We start from the raw sequence: 16,813 nt of genomic DNA, 5'->3' as shown, positions 1-16,813 counted from the left end.
CGTCATTCTTCTAGACATCCTGCATTTTAGGCATGTCACATTATCAGAACCCACCCTAACAAGGAATGATCTTTGTCCTTAATTGGCCGGTTCAACAAAGTCAACGTATTTCGGTCGTTTCGTACCCGGTAGTCACTTATGTTGACCGCATCTATGATGATATCCGCCGCCTCTTCGTACGTGAGTATCCGCGAGCAGTGTACAATAGACAGAGGTGAACGATCTTCATAAGTGCTGATCTCGATTTCCTTAACGCCGACAGACTCCCACTCTTCGAGTGCCGCTGCTAACCGGGCTTCATATCCGTCCGCATCGCCTAACGAGGTTGCAAAAAAACATGGAATCGAATAGGACAGACAACTGTATACACAGAACTTTCTTACTGCTATCGGATGGATTATCTGTTACAGAAAAATCGAAAGTTGTGTATCCCTCTAATAAACTTACTTAGAGCGGTCTTTATGAAGAGCTCTCGGCCAATCATACCAACAGGACTTGTTTCGATTTTAATGAACATAGACACTCAGCATATAGCCGAAGACTTGGCGAACCTTAAAAAAACTGTATCCTGTTTATTTTGGTAAAGGCACTTCGATTTGTCAATATACAGAAATAAGCACTCACAAATCCATTTCAACAAATCAACTGCACCTCAGAGTAATTATCATAATTATTATTTTTAGTTTTAATATCTCTTATAAAACAGATAGCTTTTTACTTCCATTCGTGTTCCCTAGCAGGAAGACACTGAAGTATACTTTGTTCACTGCAACAGCCAAATAGTAAGCTACCGGTTGCTATTTGGTCTTTCTGGGAAACACTTGACCCTAGAGCCTACGGAAATTCTTCCCTGCCGCTTGTAATGAAAGAATGACCGGTATTGACAAAGAAATTTTCCGTATAAACACAATAACAGGTAGACTTTTAATCATTTGGTTCGGAAAACGTACGGTTATGACTATTTAGGCAACCTCTGTGTTTGTCAAAATTCAAAATCAGTCTGTGTTCCGATATCACAAGACCATCAGCGTATCATTAACACGCTGTCCTCATGGCATCGATATAATCGGTACCTTTTTTACTGTATATAATAGGGTGCATATTTAAATTTTGTGATTTTTGCATACGCATATAGGTCTTGCCGGGGAATAACGCGGAATTATAACAAAAAATCTGCCGAAGGTACGGACTACGTTCCCAGTAGCGATACTGAGATGTTTCTGACAAGCGTTTAATTATTATCATTCACTTTAATATGCAGATGCACCCTCGAGGTCAATGCACCATCCACATAAAAATGAACAAATAAACTATGAATGTGTTTTTCAGTTTTTTTTTTTTTAAATTTTTACTTTACCTGGAGACTGTGACGACGGCACGAACTGCTCAGCCTGAAATGCAAAATATTAATCAAGTGCGCAATGACTTATATTGATGAAATTAACCAATGATTTGTTTATCTCCTGAACACATTTTTCTGTATCCATTAAAGTTCATCATTTTACAAGAGCAACATCTGTTTTCCGCTGTACATAAGGATACTGAAGAAGTCGTTTTTGACACACCCGTTGGTCTGACAAACGTAACGCGTCCGTTCATTCTTCATTTATTACCTTTTCTTCTTTTTTTCATCATTTTATTCATTATGGTAACTACTCGATGCTAACTGAATTCAACATTGACACTTACATGCCCATGAAGTGGGCAAACGACATTGCTACCCCGCAGTGCACGCTGCCTTCTAACCAGATCGAACTTTAGCCTCTATCCAACGGTGACAGAATGTTGCCTGGCGACGTGACACACCCAGGCCAGGCCAAAGGACCTTGATGGCCAGGTATGCCATGGTCTGCCGATACGGCATCATCACGGCTATTAGCTATTGAAGTTAATCGGCAATTACTGAGCAAAGTTAGAAAATTGCACTGCCTAGCGTTACAGGCGCAGTTTACCTTGTAAAGGTACACAAGGTTCAGATGATCACTAATAAATTAAGTTTACGGTCTCATTTTAATTCGTTTACGATTGAGTTTCTATAGCGTTTAGTAATTAAGTTTTATTTGTCCTTATCAAACATCATTTCTTTTGACTTCCTTTAGGTACGTAAGCGTAGTAGGTATTCAATATTTTGACAATGGTGAATCGGATAGATAAGCGTCTAGCTTACAATTGGCAATCGCTCATATTTTATCGCCTATAGTAAAAGAAAATTATAACTCTTATTCGACATTCCAGGTCTTCTCGAGCTTGCTGAAATTTATCTTAGAGTTACTTTTTTGCAGCACTGCAACTATGGTTAACGTGGGTTACTATGGTTACTAAACGTGACGACGTAACAACGTCTTCTTGGTCACACAATGAACATCGAACACAGGCAGGACTGATGAATGCCCTTTATTTGGTTTTAGGAAGGGCAGAAAATATCTATAGAGATATACCAATCCGACTATCCGTACTAATCTGAAGTACTGACATCCAACATTTCGAGCTGAAACATGAAAGCATACGGTTACGACAGAGTAAACGTTCGTGTCTAGAGAATAAACGTTAATAGAACATTAATTAAAAAAAGAAACGGGTTGTATTTGACGCTACTGCTATGGAGAGTAAAGTGTGTGCTTATCACAGGTCTCTTAGTTTGCTGTACTTAAGTGAGGGACTATTATTATGTGCGTTATAGAAAGCATCCACAATGTTTTTTTGCAAAACAATGCTATCTTACATACAAACGGAACCGTTCGTACCTGGAGAATTCGCCACTTATATAAGGCCTTCTGTGTTAAGGACGGTGCGTATGGAAGGCGCAGGAACACAAATCTCTGGCGTCCTGATCGCGCCTCTAACAGCGCTTATTTTCAATACCTGCATGCAGCATCTGTTAGCTTCATTCTACATTACCATTATTATTATTGGTCTAAACGACAGTACCTTTACACTATGTATATACTATTTTTTTTAATCCAAAATTGTATTTTCGTAAATAGATATCGAATTAATTATATAGCACGTCCATTAAGGCCTTATTCATTCTATACGTTTATGTCCCAGGCTATCAAAGCTTGGAGAAACGCCTGGTCAACCGAGTTATAGTCACCTCTCTCGAAGCATGCTTTAAGCCTTTATCGTTCTGCCAAAAAACCCTTTAGTCTACAGTTTTCTGACACTCTGCTACTTATCAGGTATATGAGATCTCGTTTTAGATTGGCGGAAATTAATGCCTTCTCTGAATGTCTGAACAGGTCTGAACAGACGCTCGTCGGAATACACAGTGAATCCTTCAGCACGGGAACGACGAGAGACAATGATTAGAGGTAACCGGCACTAAGTTACTTCCATCACAACTTATGTACACACAAGAGGCTACCATGAACCTAGCGAAGGTTGTATTTCTAAAAGAGACATGGAACAGAGTCATTTTTTACACTCACTCATGCATTGTCCGAATTAAAACCTATCGACAACAAATGAACTCAAACTTTATTACTAACGACCGTAATATAGCAAAACGACACGTCACCGGTGGACAGCAAACGTCTGATGCCGTATACAGCGCATTGTATTGCTATTCAATAAGCGAACATTTGATTAGGCTACCTAATCGAGACAAAGCCCTACCGCAAGTTCCTCTTCAGTCTCTTCCATGAGAGTTTCCATGCTTATCACCGCCACCATCATTGTGATGTCCAAGCCAATTTAGTGGAGCAATGGTGTTTCGGAGGTTGCCAGCAATGGAAGCGGGGCAGGCAAATAGCTCCTTGGGCAAAATTAGAGGTCAAACGCGGCAAATGAAAGCGATCGTGCCTCTAAAAAACAGCGTTTACGCAGTTGTTCACAGTTCACTGAGTATGAAAAACTTTCCCCTGGCGCGCAGCAAAACACAATAGGAACTGAACGCCTGTCAAACAATGCGGTTCGTGCTCGTCGTGTCACATTGAGAACAGAGCAGATCAGTCGAGCAGACTTGCATAATAGCGATCCAATATGAAAGCGGATGTCACGGCGCGAGAGTACGGGTGTGAGGGCCCCACAGGGAGGTCATAGCAAATCCTGCTGGAGTGAGTGCGAGCCGAGTCGACTTGTTTCAGGGTTGTACGATGGGGTACTTCACGAATCGCGCGTAACTTGGCCGCCAGGTGGCAGGACGACCTCGGTGGCTCATGGTCCAAAAGACGGTGTTACAGTTGTGAGCGTTAAACCGTTGTGGTGATTCAGCCGCGGTGATTTAAGTTTCTACACTCTAAATACCCAATTGTTATTTCGGTGACTAAAACTAAAGCATATATTAGTTAAATAAACCCGCCATCTACTTTTTTAAACTTTGTTTAATCACAATATTGCGGCAATCGTCATTACTTAACGACTGTGCTTGGACCGTGTAGGCAGCTGCTCAGTGAGACCGTCACAACCCAATACGATGAATAATTCACGACTTTTTTTTAACGAAGCAAGGCTTCTGATTTTTATATTGGTTTACTGGCTGATTGATGGCTAAAATATGTGTTTTAATTCTACTACAATAATAACACCAGTGGTGGATTAACACACATTAATATAGATCTGATTTAGCCATAATCAGGTTCGGATAACACTCTGAAGCAGCATCTTCCGTTGTTTAGCCGTACGCGTTGGATGTTGTTTTAGGAACTTCGTACACAACATAACGTAACACGACGCTGTCCACGTGAAAAATAAGACTTCGTTTATTTGTCAACTCCTTGATAGTCCAGCTTTTTTCTGCATAACGCTCGCATAGCTAACTCCGAGTAACCAAACACTTCCGGGGTATCGTTGTGAAAACCGTCACAGTAGCTTGTTCCACTGCGCATCGCTAAGCGTGTTTCACTTGTATTTAGTGAAAATCCCAAACACGCCGGGTTTATCTCGATTGAACCTCTCCACAGTTCCCTCGTCCTCAGCTTTGAGACCTTTCGCCGCAAGGTCATTTTTAATTTTTTCCCACTCTTCCTTTTGAAAGGGTCCGGTCATATGCTTGGCGGGAATCGAAGACGATCGAACCCAAATTACCCGGCCACCAGGTTTGAGGAGCGCGATTAGACCATCAAGAGCCAGAGGGCTGACGTGCCCTGGCTGGAAAGACGAAAGCATACAAATAGCGTCATACTGGACGTCACCCAGGGGCGTGAGATCAGTCGCTGGCTCGATCGCTAAAAGGGTGGTTTTAGTATACACAGCTTTTTTTTCTGCTTGGCGTAACATCTCTTCGCTCATATCGATCCCATCAATCCAAGCGAAACCTTCGTTTGACATCGCCTTCCCAAGTAAGCCAGTGCCACAGCCGATGTCCAAAATGCGAGCTTCCTAAAAATTCACAACATCAACTTCATATCAGATATGGTAATAGAACGTCTTATTACTCGTAAGGGCCGCACCGGCTGATTATTCTGTAGCTGGTATAAATGAAATACCTAAACGATCATAATTTAAATATATAAATGAAAAGTTTGACTAAGTTTCCCGAGACGCTTATGTTGGGTTAGGTAAACAACAGAACCCAAATGCAAGATCCTGGCGATTCTTCATGCTCCACGTTCTACTGTCACCACCATTTCAAATTTTGTTGATGAGCGTTGGAACGTTGTCACAAGTTCCAGAAAACGTGTACACTAAAGTTTAGAAATACTATCATGCTTCAGAGCGGAATCGAAGTTATTGTTTCTTCTTCAAAGGATGGTGACCCACCCTAAAGGTGGCGACCTATGCCTAGTCAAGGTGAGGCCACAGGAAATATATCGATAACCTGATCTGAGTATTTGAACAAAGGCTAATCGAACCATCTGATAGCTGGCTCCTTCCGAGGTACTGGGGCGTATTTGGCCTCGACCTATTGTCAGACCTAACGCGTGTGAGCGTTCTTTCTCAACTGAACGCTGTTAAATACGTTTGCTTAGTGGGCCATTTCTGGTGAACAGAGCTGGCGCTGTAGGTTGAACCAGTCGCTAGGTTGGTTATAAAGTGCCTGAATCTGGAATACACAAAAGATCTAGCCAATTGTTACCTGTAAAAACCCTTGTAAAGAAAAACGTCATCACTTACCTTCGTAACACCCAAGTCAGTCAGCTTCTCAAGAATTATTTGAGGTCCGTTGTATTGCTGGTCAGCCATCTCCTCGTCGAAATGACAGGCCATGAGATCGTAGTACCTTAAATCAAGGCCAATTGCCAGCTCTAATTAGATCTCTATGGGAATTTCATTGAGGCAGGTTTACTTATGTCTTACTTATATAGCACAGAGTAGTGGTGCCAGTAAGTATACACACGGGATTTTCCCTGCTTTGTTCGTTTATGGAGCGCATGCGTAAGTGAGATGGTTCATGAGAACCAAAGTGAAGATACTGAAGTAAACTCATACGAACACAATAATTACTACGCAGATCCCTCTACAGGTTCCTTTCGGCACCTGCTAATTGTGTGCCCAGTTAATTGTCACTAAACTTCGCACATTTAAAATATGCAGCAGTACAATCATTAACGCAGGTTTGGGACATACGTATGTACTTCATGTTTCCCTTCTAAACACTCTGCTATGAAATTTGCCAATAATGCACCGCCAGTAAACACAAACGGCTGCGATTTTTGTCAGTAATCCACCGCCAGTAAACACAAACGGCTGCGATTTTTGTCAGCAAGCCTATTTATTTCGCCCTTCAATGATTTCAATAGCTTTTGTCCGTTGAAGGTTACTCAAAAGCTACTAGATACGCGGCTAGGCCACTACCGCCTGGGAGGTGAGGAACTTACTACAAGTGGCCCCAACACGCCGGTGAAGACTATATCACCTAGTAAAAATGCTGAGAGTTCTCGGCCTTGTAGAAGAACGTATAGTTTTATTAGTAGTACGGCGGAGCTTCGTAATGTTGAGCTTCGTAATGTTGTCCTCCGCAGGATCAGCCTTCGCTAACATAGGCTGCCTTGGAAAAATCTCTTTGGAAAAATGGGAAGGAAGAGAGCTTGCCATATACCGAATCGCCAGTACCCGCACTCGATATCCTCAACCATCATCTAATCAAAAGTCAGTTATTAGGGTGTTGAATGGCCAAAGTCACAGTCTACCTACCTGCGCGTTTCTTCTAGCGTCAGATTTCCACCCATATGCTTCCACAGATCTTCGAAACAGCCCTGTGCTAGCTCGTTGGTCTCGCTTTTTCCGGGTGTGATGCGCACCTTTCGGATCGGAGATCTAGCGTCTTCGTCCATTGATGCGCGACTGGACTCTGTGGTCATGCCGCTATCGGTCGGCCTGTACTCGAACTTAACAATGCGGCAACGATATTAGTTCTGCATAGAATTGCTTGTGTTTTGTGCGACTTGACGGAACGCCAACGGCAAATCATTGCAATTTATCTAGCCCATTAGCGACCCTTACCTTTTCCTTACAGCCCCACCCGTAACCGAACCAGCCTCGATTAGCGACCACCTCGACTGTGCTTTAGCCCGTATGCAGCAAAAATTCTATTACTTATGTTGCTCGTTGGCGCTGTGTAACTAGATAAGAGTAATCGTAAATGGGGTTCCATATCAGGCAGCGCTAGTTCAGATTGATACCTTTTGTAACTGGTTAATTCCGAATTCAAACGATGAGGAAATACTGCTTCGTAATAATAATAATAATAATTGCTAGGGGCTGTTTGAAGGCAATGCTACACGGGCAGGTCACCTCCCCTAAGCCTAAGTTTCCTAATACCTAAATGCATGGACACGGAACACCAAGTGGCCATGCTAGCTTCAGACATACTGGCAAAAGTCCTGCATTGTGGTTCTTCCCGTACAACCTTATGCTATCCAGGAAAAAAGAAAAGCACATATTTGCTGGCAAATCGACGGTGCGGCTTCACGATACTATATTGGCTCACCTTGAAGCAGTCTTGCTGCTTTGTTGTTCTTTCCCGTGCGACTGTTGTTGCCTGACTCTCCATCGAGTTTTTCGATATTACCACTAATTCGCTGGTGCTTCGAAGGCATTCCCTCGCAAAGTAAATTGACATCTTATAAAATATAATTTTATTCGATTGGACTTGTTTACGCTAGCGCCGGATTTAGCTTCTTTTTAGGATTGCTTAAGGCTAGCTCGTATTTATGGCGGGGGACGTCAATCGAGAAAACAGAGCCAGACCATTTTGTTGGAACTCCAATTGTCTTGTGACACTGCAATTATTACGAATAGTCGGTGAAACTAGTTTCACATCATTAATATTTTAGCCCGATGGTAGCTAGCGTCTAGCGAGCTCTACACGGCCGCGAGCATTCGGAGGCAGTCAAGTCGAGAACGAAAAATGTTTATATTGAATCTATTGTATGGTCGTTCTATTTTTCGCGTATATAGATATAAGTCAAACAACAACTCGACAACGTACAGCCGGCGATGAGATGCTGGTCTTATGGTGCATTAAACCTTGATGTCAGACACTTGGCCTTACGGTTTTGGTTCGAGTTTTACGTCCAGTGCCGTCATCAGTCGGCTCGTCAGATCCCATGGTCCTATGCCTCAACGACTAGTCGCACTGCTGCGACATGATCTTACGTCGATTAGGTCGCAGGCGGCAGCGATGACTGGAAGACTAACTGAATGTGCTAGCTGAAAGCTCCTATCTATGTGTTGAAGATAAAGTTGCTCTAAACCTATGGACTTCCAATCGAATGTTTTGCCAGCCTCTTCTTCTAACACGCATCATCCCGCTGCTACCGTAGCGTGACAAGCGCTGGTAAACTCTATCGTTGAACAGAGATGATGTGATATTTTACGAATGGCCCAATGCCAGCTTGGGCGAGCAGAATCCAAAGGTTCCAGGGGCAATCGTGCGTCGACAGCCTTGAGATTGGCTGATATATCACTGGTACTTTGCGGACTCGCTGGGATTCGCTTATCACTGCCATAGGGGTCTAATTAGTGCTTCATAAATTACAAGCCAGATTGCATCAGAAGGCATTTTTGGCACTCCGAAATTAAACCCAAACGAACCCTGCCACTCTCGGGGCACGAGTTGTTCCCACATAAGGTCAGCTTTTTTTTAGGCGTGCATGCGTTTGTGAAGAAGACAAAAGTGGCTGTGTAGTACGTGTCGTTGGTGGGGCTTGAAGCAGCAGCGCCCGTTGGATGCCGTAGAAGATATTCACAATGAATCATCAAAGGCAGTTTTACGCATATTTGGTATTTTTTACACCTAGTCAAACTGTGCAGACTAATATCTGAATAGGTCGGTCACGTAATGGCGGTCAATAAATTATGAAAAGATGTCTACTTCGGATTCAACTTCATTAGTGATCTGTATAGCTAAAACAAGACACACGTTTAAGGGATCCGAGAAAACATTCCACTCAACTAATACAACTGCTCGTCCTTATGGACGCTTCTCAGCCGGAATGTCAGCACAGAGAACTACGACTGCGCCTTGGAAAACCGACTTTCTCTTACGCTTAAGTGGTCGTTACGTAACTTTGCTCTCATTGGAGCGTCGCTCCTCGGTTGGGACGGACTGTTCCGTCACGCAGTGGAAAAGCTAGTCGGTTCTAGTCGAGCTACAAACTCCCAGCAAATGAATTTTCTCGAGCGACGTTTCAGATCAGATATTGGTTATCGCGCCGCATCGTATCGAATGCCAGATGCGGAGAAGGGCGATGGTCGTTCGATCGGTTCTAGCGTCATCTACGAAGTGAGTCTCTCGTTCTGGAAAAATTGAGGTACGCGTTAAGAGTACATTGAACTACTTAAGCAATGCTGAATTTGGCTTTATGCACCCTCCACGTTGTCGAGCTGGGTGCTCGTTGTCGTCAAGGCCACTGCCCTAAAAGCAAGGCCAAATCAGCCCAGGTTTATACTGCGCACCGCGCAGCATGTTGCGGAACCGAACGTGTTCGACGGGCCCTCGAATTGTTAACGAAACCAACGCAAACACCGAACGAAAACTGATTCTTAGATGTTTTACATTAATGGTAAGTGGTTGGCCTTTTCTAAAGTGAGATAATTATTGTGCCAACATAGCACATATTGGGATTTGCAAACCGCATGCGCCCATGATCGTTTCTACGTTCCCTCTTAGTGATCATACAGCATATGCGCATAGGCTTTCAATCAGTATAGACTAATTATGTGACGCGGGACACTGAACCCGAATTTAAAACAACTGTATGTCTATAATTTTAGTTGAGGGACTGAAAGGATCTCCAAACACCAAAGTCAAGAATATTTTAACATTAGGTCCCGCAAGCTATTTTTCTATACTAATATCGATATGACGGAAATAAGCATTATATTAAGCGGTAATAATGCACTGGAGCAAAGAAAGCCAAATTCCGATTAAGGTATAAGGAATAATTTGTTGCGAAAAGGACATATTAAGGTACAACCTGAAATTCGGTTATCAATCAAATGATCATTGCCTCAGCAAGGATAGCTTGGTGAGAAAACGGGTTACAGTAGTGATACTGGGATGAAAATTGCGTTTGTACGAAAACCCTCTAGCAAATTTATACAGTATTGCAATAACCCATTTCTATACCTATATTACCCTTGTACAGGTAAGGGTGTCTCTGAAATGCTATTTATGTCTAACGCTCAAACTTTTACGTGATTCGTGGCGAAAGATAATTGGGTGACTTTTACTAATTGTTTATTATTACGTGGTATCGACCTGTCACAGGATGGATTACGCGGTTAGGCGAGAAGAGGTATCGTTTACCAGTTACGATACGTCAACAAGTCGACCACATCGGCCCTTTGGCTTTTCCAGCGTTGAAAAACTGTCTGTATAAAATCAAGCAACCTAACCAATACATGTACATGAAAATCAAGCGTTGTTTTTACTGATCTAGTACAACAACAAAAAGAAAAAATTTAGAAAATTTTTTCTGCTAGATGGATTTTATTAGCGCAATATTGACCAGAAATAACCAGGCGCTGCTAGAATTTACAAGTAAGTGATATTCTTTATTATCTTAATGATAACGACATTGACAATCTGGTATAAGCCACTTGATATACCCACAAAGTTGAGCGTAGCGTACACACGTATATAGACACCACGAAAGTTACCCATCAGTTACCGCTGCCCAGTTTATGTTACACTATGCGAGTAGCACAATGACCTCATTATAGCAAGTTTATTTTAGCGTAGTAAACGCTATAGGGTGTCTGCCGAACTGGGCTTCAGACCTATGTTGGGTGAGAGTTGAATAGTAATGCGTGAAAACGATATGAAGGGCGTATGTCTATGAAAATATATGCTCATCGTTGCGGATGAAGGCAACTCCTCGTCTACATCTTCTTTCTATAGCTACATTTTTAATCATACCAACATTCATGTCGAAAATGTTGAATTACTATTGACTTCTAAGCGAAATATCGTAGCTATCCTATTTGGGTATCTTCCGGTCCTCGTAGTGCTGGTGACATAAATATAAAAGATAAAAATATCAATAAATATACTCAAATATATATTCATATATCACAATGAGTAAAGTTCCCTCTAAATCTGAAGATAAAAACATGTTGTGAGAGTATCCTATGCTTGTCGTTCATAAGGGTAACGGTTTCGCAGGAACGGTTGCATCGTTTTAAAGCAGAAATGACGATCGATCTATTTGTTTGACCTTTCATACGATTTGAGGCGATCTTGTATAACTATTTTGGACAAATAGAAGCAACAAAATAGATACACTGTACTTGCTACTGGTGAACCAAATGCGTTTCTAGCGAAAGGCTTAGTTGAGAGATAGTCGGCGGAACTGGTCTATTCCGCTACTTTTATATGTATATAAAATCGCTGATAGGGCCTAGATTTGAAGGCCTCGAAAACTCAACGGCTCAAAAGGTCGACTTTCATACGCCTAGCCTGCAGATACAAAACAATGATGAAGAAAATAGAATCTCAATTGCCAATTGGGTCGTTGTTTTTTCGTTTTTTTGTTAAAACGTTATGTATCTTTCTAAGCTCTTGACATTTTAGAGCTTTCTAGCGAACATGGACTCACGTTTTGATTCCGTTCACCTAAAAATATCGCTTGACAGATGGGTACTATTTTAAAATCGCTAATCAAGTTCCGTGTTGGAAGTGTAAACGTAAATAGCGGCTGCAATAATAATCAGTATGGTCATAAAAACGCGACACTTCTAGCGCATAAGAAAGACGTTATATTTTAGTAACTATAAAACTGATAAAATATAGATAATATTTATCATTTTAGTGGGTTCGGTATAAATATTTTTATCCGACTGCTCACAAATCAGCTCTGTTCGGCTTAAGTTAGACAAATCGATAACCCAAAACGTGAATCTGATCTACTGTCATCTAATTTAATAGCTTTGGAGACAGAAAATCGTTTCTGCCTTCAATTTTATTCAAGACCAAATCCCTCGGCGTTGGAGATAGCGGTTATCAGCTTCTCTTTCAGCGTCTCTTCGTCTGGATAACGCGGCAAACAAAGATGGTTGAAACAAGTATGTGAAATTGGTAGCCTATAGTGTTTACAAAACAAAAACAAAAAATACATAGCGGTGAACACGTTGCGCTCAAGTGAATCTAATAAAAAACGAGTGAATTATGGGTCTCTACACTGTTAATGACTAGCACATAAAGAGGTTTGTTGCTGCTATTAAGTGAACTTGGAATCCGTTTACTATCAGCTTTCTTAGATTGTCAGTATGGGGAATATTATAAAACTATTAGCGACTTAGACAGGAAGCATAATAAAACATCCTGAGAAAGAAGGAGCAGGATACTTGCATATCCGTGCTGTGATTAATCGCGCTGATCTTGAAAGTCATCTCAGACATTCCTCCGACGGGAACTCGATCGGAGCCCGTGCAGAAACGTAAGAACTGTTGTTGCAAATGGACCGTAAAGTTGTCGATCAGCGTCCATAATTGATTAACTAATGGGTCATCGGGCTTAAAGCCGTCATAGACGGTCACTTTGCGGAGAGCTTCTAAATCGAGTTTCGGCCATCCACACACGAGTAACTCCACCTCTTCTGGACGAAGCATCTAAAGTAATTGACAGGTATTATATGCAATCTGATTAGAACATAGTTTCAGTCAACTGAATCTTTCCGTTTCGAGCTTTACGTCCCGTACTATGGCCGTTAGGCATAAGTGCATCAGACAGCTGGCTGGCTGGCCGGCCGGCCTGTTTCCAGGACCTCAGCAACGTTTCAGCTATCCTGAGCCTGGTGATAGCCTATAGACCACATTGGTTTTCCCTCTAAGGAATCTATGCAATTTGATTTAAAAGCAAATCATAGAGTTACTTTGTGTTGAACGCCTGCAGACACAGAAACGCATAGTTTAAAGTGTTTTTTGTCTGTACGAATAAACATATGCATACAGATAACTGCAAGATGCAGGAACATACTTACGATGAGTGCGTTAGATGCACAGACACTGTGAAATCCAAGATAAAATGCTTTGAACGGCTGGCTGATCGCCTCGTTTAGGATAAGATTTATATAAAGATCCACATATTCTGGAGAAATGAAATAGACGAAAAGCAAACAAAGCTGAGAACATGAAATGGCAAAATCTCAACTAGTCGCGTTTGTCGGACCGTTTCATTCAATTGTTAACCTACTACGCTACTACAAACGTTGACTTGCTACCCTGTTTCCTAAGTTGATTTTGTCATTCCCAAAGATTCCTAACTTCACTGCATTGAAAAGCTATTAGGCATCGGTCTTACGAAAATGTCATAGGGACTCGTAAAATCTTCAGATAAGCAATCGGCAATAATATTAGGGCTTCGCAGGGTTTCGTTCTACGTGCAGTATCTGTATTATTAATTATATCATATACCTTGACGATTTTCGTTTGTGACAGCGATCTGTTCGCCACCTTCCTTAAGGATGTGAGTTTTTACCTCACCGAACTCATCAACAGACGCCTCGAAGTGCATCAAGAAGTCCTCTTCCACGTTACCCTCATACGCTAGCAGTTCTCGAAGCCCAAGTACGACATCCTGCGTAAACGATATCACAGAACAGAGAAAATCCTTCATTTATACATGAATCTCCGAGTGAACAAATGAAAGACGTTGGGTCGGTCCCCGATAGAATCCTTCCATAAATGTAATTGTGATGTGGAACCGTGAATACAGAACCGAAAAGAGTTGCCCGCTAGACTACAATCCCATCGGGAGGGGGCAGAGGGCTATGATCTACATACTGTGAATAGATACGATGTGGGCTTGCATACCGGCATGATTTCCGACAGATCATCTAGTGTGAGCTCGCAGTTGCCTACATTGGTTGTATCTACGTTGGCTGGGACCACAGGCGGGCTAAGCAGCTTTTTGTAGCAGGCAGTGGGGAAGTTGAGGTCGAGGATGATCGAGTTGTATACGGCCAGACCCATCAGAACTCCAATGAGATTATACTCACGTAGGTTACCGATTTTCACTGTACTAAACCAGTAGCAGCGGGCTTTATTATGATATACAAACATACCGTAGTCCGAACTGAATATTCGCTTGATCAGCAACAAGAACCATTCTTTTGTCAGGCCTCCCATGTCGAGACCTATGAAGGAAATCAGTCGCTATTAATATCTGTATTTACTTCTAGATTCGTACATCGTAAAATACCGAATCGTAAAGTACCGAAGGTACCGAATTAACTTGAGGACAAAGTGAACACTTCACTTTCATCAGCATATTGGATTACCTGGTTCACCAACAAAGGTGACTTTGAGCTTCTTTTTGAGGTCGGCTTGCTTCCGCGCGATCTCATTAAGTGAATCGGATACCAAATGCGCTCGACGGATATTAAGGTTAAGGAAGAAGACGTCAATGTCAGGAACTTGATGTTGTAAAGCACGATTTAACAACGAACGCTGCATAAGCCGATAAAAAGAGAATTAATCAAATATCCACATACTAAATATTACACTATGGAACTGTTTAGGATTATAGCGGCTTTGCTCTGAAGCTTTTTCCGACAAAAAAATCTTCTCGCTGCAGCTTTAACGAACTTGTCATTCTAAATTGCAACCCTTTATAAACATATACACATAGTGGACCGCGTGTATGCATATATATATATATATATATATACACATCTATTTAAGTACAAATATAGTAATAGACTGAATCATTAGACCGCTCAGATCGAAACAGCACACGAATATAAGCGGAGTACTGCGCTGGCCACATGGAAATACTCGTAAAAATTGTGAGTAGCTAGACCTCTCCGGCAGTATAACTTAGGGGAGACTAGCCCTTAATCCATCAACTAGCTCACATCCACAAAAACTAAGTTATTCCGGATCCGAAAGATTTTGTTGGATCACGAATGACGGAGGTACATTGGAGCTTATATACTACCCTTGCATTAAGGATCATCTGTTGCTCGGAGTCTCTTTGAAGGATAAACTTTTTCGCAACGATGCTCAATATGAAAGGATACTGGCAGTAGGAAAATCTGAAAAGAGTTAATGATTTAGTTAGATTTAGAGATAATTACACATACTTTTGGCAGGCGAAGTTACTTTTTTGGGAGTGTTTGCCAAGTGAAAATCACAGGCAAGCAGCCCACTTATTCGCAGGCCTATTTCTAAGACGTACTTGTTACTTTTTTCGGGAGTCTGCCAACGGTAATACTCTGCCATAAGATTGATGTGGTCCAAAGCAGAGTTGTAGAATTCAGCGTACTCGAGCAGCGGAGGCGATACCCTATTATTAGCCGCGTTCAACAGAGCCAACACCCTAAAATAATAAGAGTCTGAAAATTACTAAATAGAATATGAAAATGAAATTACTAAAGTAATAAGACATTCATTGGTGGCCTATTATTTGCGACGCCAGAGGAGATGTCGCGTCTGTATCGTGTCCTGTTTTTCTGTGTTAAGGCTAATTCGCAACGGGGCCTGGGAAACTAACTTGTTTCCTTTGCTTGAGACATGGCCAGGGCGCTGGTTCGGTCCGGCAAGTCTATGGTTCGTACCATTTACTATCTGCCAGTAGTGAGCCCCTTGGGTGATTCGATAGACAAAATGTCGACAACAGAATACACAACCAAGCTGATGGCGGTAAACAATGATGTCAGTGTAGCTCATCGAAGTTAATTTACGACATCTACTGCCTCGACTGATCGATATAAGTTAATCTGTCGTGTATCGTAAGACAGCGCCCTAAGATGGTTAATAGATTACTATGATACATAAATTCATAACGAAAAAACGGCTTGTATAATCTAACCTCGTGGCGCACGGTATCCACCACCGGCTTTTATTAATCGACGGAAGACGATGGCCGTTGGCCGGGGGAAATTCCCTAATGGTGATAAACTGTAGAAGTCGTTTAACGAGCTCGCGTGTTCGAGATGCATCCGTCCTAACAGAATATAATAAGAAATTGTTCGCCTTCATTAACGGAAGTTAATGCGTACTAAAGGTATATACGTATGTTAGGCTATTACAAGCAAATCCGACTCACTTCGGAATTAAATAACTTTCAGCCTATAGGCCCACCGGCACACGAAATTTAGTTGGTCTACCAGAAACTAGTCAGTAGAAACGACGTTACGCGAGAAAAAATAAGCCCAGAAGGAAAAACATTTCCTAGTCTCGAGAATCAACATTCAACGGTTAAGTTTTTGCCTTTAGAAAGTCACAGCTCTGCAGAAATTCATCGAAAATTTGTGAAAATGAGGCCTTAGGCATATAGGTACGTGAATGATACACACGTTTTAAAAACGAAGATTAGAGTGTAAAAGGTCAGTAAGGAGGCGACCAGATATCGGGCCCCGACGGATAAGAGCGTGTTGTTTTAATCGAAGGGGCTTTTGACGAAACTAGAGTTTACTCTCTCTCT

The 16,813-nt window shown here is 41.9% G+C and overlaps 3 protein-coding genes and 1 long non-coding RNA gene across 8 annotated transcripts in view; 1 reads left to right on the top strand and 3 right to left on the bottom strand.

Annotated features, from left to right (window-relative positions):
• The window catches only part of LOC111273616 (ELMO domain-containing protein 3), a 13,421-nt gene extending 9,349 nt beyond the window's left edge, over positions 1-4,072 (bottom strand). For 2 of the 3 annotated variants that reach the window (XM_022855363.2, XM_022855365.2), the window contains exons 1-3: positions 3,616-4,072; positions 1,358-1,391; positions 126-316 (exon numbers count right to left, since the gene is read on the bottom strand). In XM_022855363.2, coding sequence (XP_022711098.1) covers positions 126-316; positions 1,358-1,391; positions 3,616-3,675 — 285 coding nt within the window. In that variant the 5' untranslated portion in view covers positions 3,676-4,072. Of the gene's footprint in view, positions 1-125; positions 317-447; positions 1,333-1,357; positions 1,392-3,615 lie in introns of those variants that run through there. The other variant, XM_022855364.2, reaches the window with a different exon arrangement.
• Positions 4,073-4,532: 460 nt separating this feature from the next.
• On the bottom strand, positions 4,533-8,064 carry LOC111273617 (methyltransferase-like protein 27). 3 transcript variants are annotated; one of them, XM_022855366.2, is made up of 4 exons: positions 7,871-8,064; positions 7,075-7,268; positions 6,055-6,160; positions 4,533-5,319 (listed from the first exon to the last, which is right to left on the bottom strand). In XM_022855366.2, the coding sequence occupies exons 1-4, from the start codon at positions 8,000-8,002 to the stop codon at positions 4,840-4,842; spliced, it is 912 nt and encodes a 303-aa protein (XP_022711101.1). In that variant the 5' UTR covers positions 8,003-8,064; the 3' UTR covers positions 4,533-4,839. The 3 variants fall into 3 exon arrangements, with proteins under 3 accessions (XP_022711101.1, XP_022711104.1, XP_022711102.1); XM_022855369.2 differs by having other exon boundaries at positions 7,075-7,257; XM_022855367.2 differs by lacking the exon at positions 7,871-8,064 and adding an exon at positions 7,753-7,864.
• Positions 8,065-8,245: 181 nt separating this feature from the next.
• On the top strand, positions 8,246-10,801 carry LOC147753824 (uncharacterized). Its single transcript, XR_015316016.1, has 2 exons — positions 8,246-9,947; positions 10,655-10,801. It is a non-coding gene; the product is annotated as an uncharacterized LOC147753824 (long non-coding RNA).
• Positions 10,802-10,915: 114 nt separating this feature from the next.
• Positions 10,916-16,813, bottom strand: part of LOC111273615 (putative E3 ubiquitin-protein ligase HECTD2) — a gene marked incomplete at its 5' end in the record, with an annotated part of 14,696 nt that continues 8,798 nt past the window's right edge. Inside the window, 9 exon segments of the mRNA XM_022855362.1 lie at positions 10,916-12,468; positions 12,737-12,996; positions 13,368-13,474; positions 13,801-13,963; positions 14,200-14,522; positions 14,667-14,835; positions 15,326-15,422; positions 15,566-15,706; positions 16,199-16,333. Coding sequence (XP_022711097.1) covers positions 12,348-12,468; positions 12,737-12,996; positions 13,368-13,474; positions 13,801-13,963; positions 14,200-14,522; positions 14,667-14,835; positions 15,326-15,422; positions 15,566-15,706; positions 16,199-16,333 — 1,516 coding nt within the window. The 3' untranslated portion in view covers positions 10,916-12,347.

Source organism: Varroa jacobsoni, unplaced genomic scaffold, assembly GCF_002532875.2.
Source record: "Varroa jacobsoni isolate VJ856 unplaced genomic scaffold, vjacob_1.0 scaffold_203, whole genome shotgun sequence".
Lineage (NCBI taxonomy): Eukaryota > Metazoa > Arthropoda > Arachnida > Mesostigmata > Varroidae > Varroa > Varroa jacobsoni.
Note: the sequence above shows the minus strand (reverse complement) of the source record. Positions and strands in the feature narration are given on the sequence as shown.

What these genes read in the sequence shown, in the direction of transcription:
- LOC111273617 (XM_022855366.2), bottom strand. Translation starts at nt 8,002, where the DNA reads ATGTCAATTTACTTTGCGAGGGAATGCCTTCGAAGCACCAGCGAATTA. An exon ending in AGCAGCAAGACTGCTTCAAG is followed by an intron (nt 7,269 to 7,870) that starts GTGAGCCAATAT and finishes CGCATTGTTAAG; the next exon opens with TTCGAGTACAGGCCGACCGA. An exon ending in ACGCTAGAAGAAACGCGCAG is followed by an intron (nt 6,161 to 7,074) that starts GTAGGTAGACTG and finishes CCTTGATTTAAG; the next exon opens with GTACTACGATCTCATGGCCT.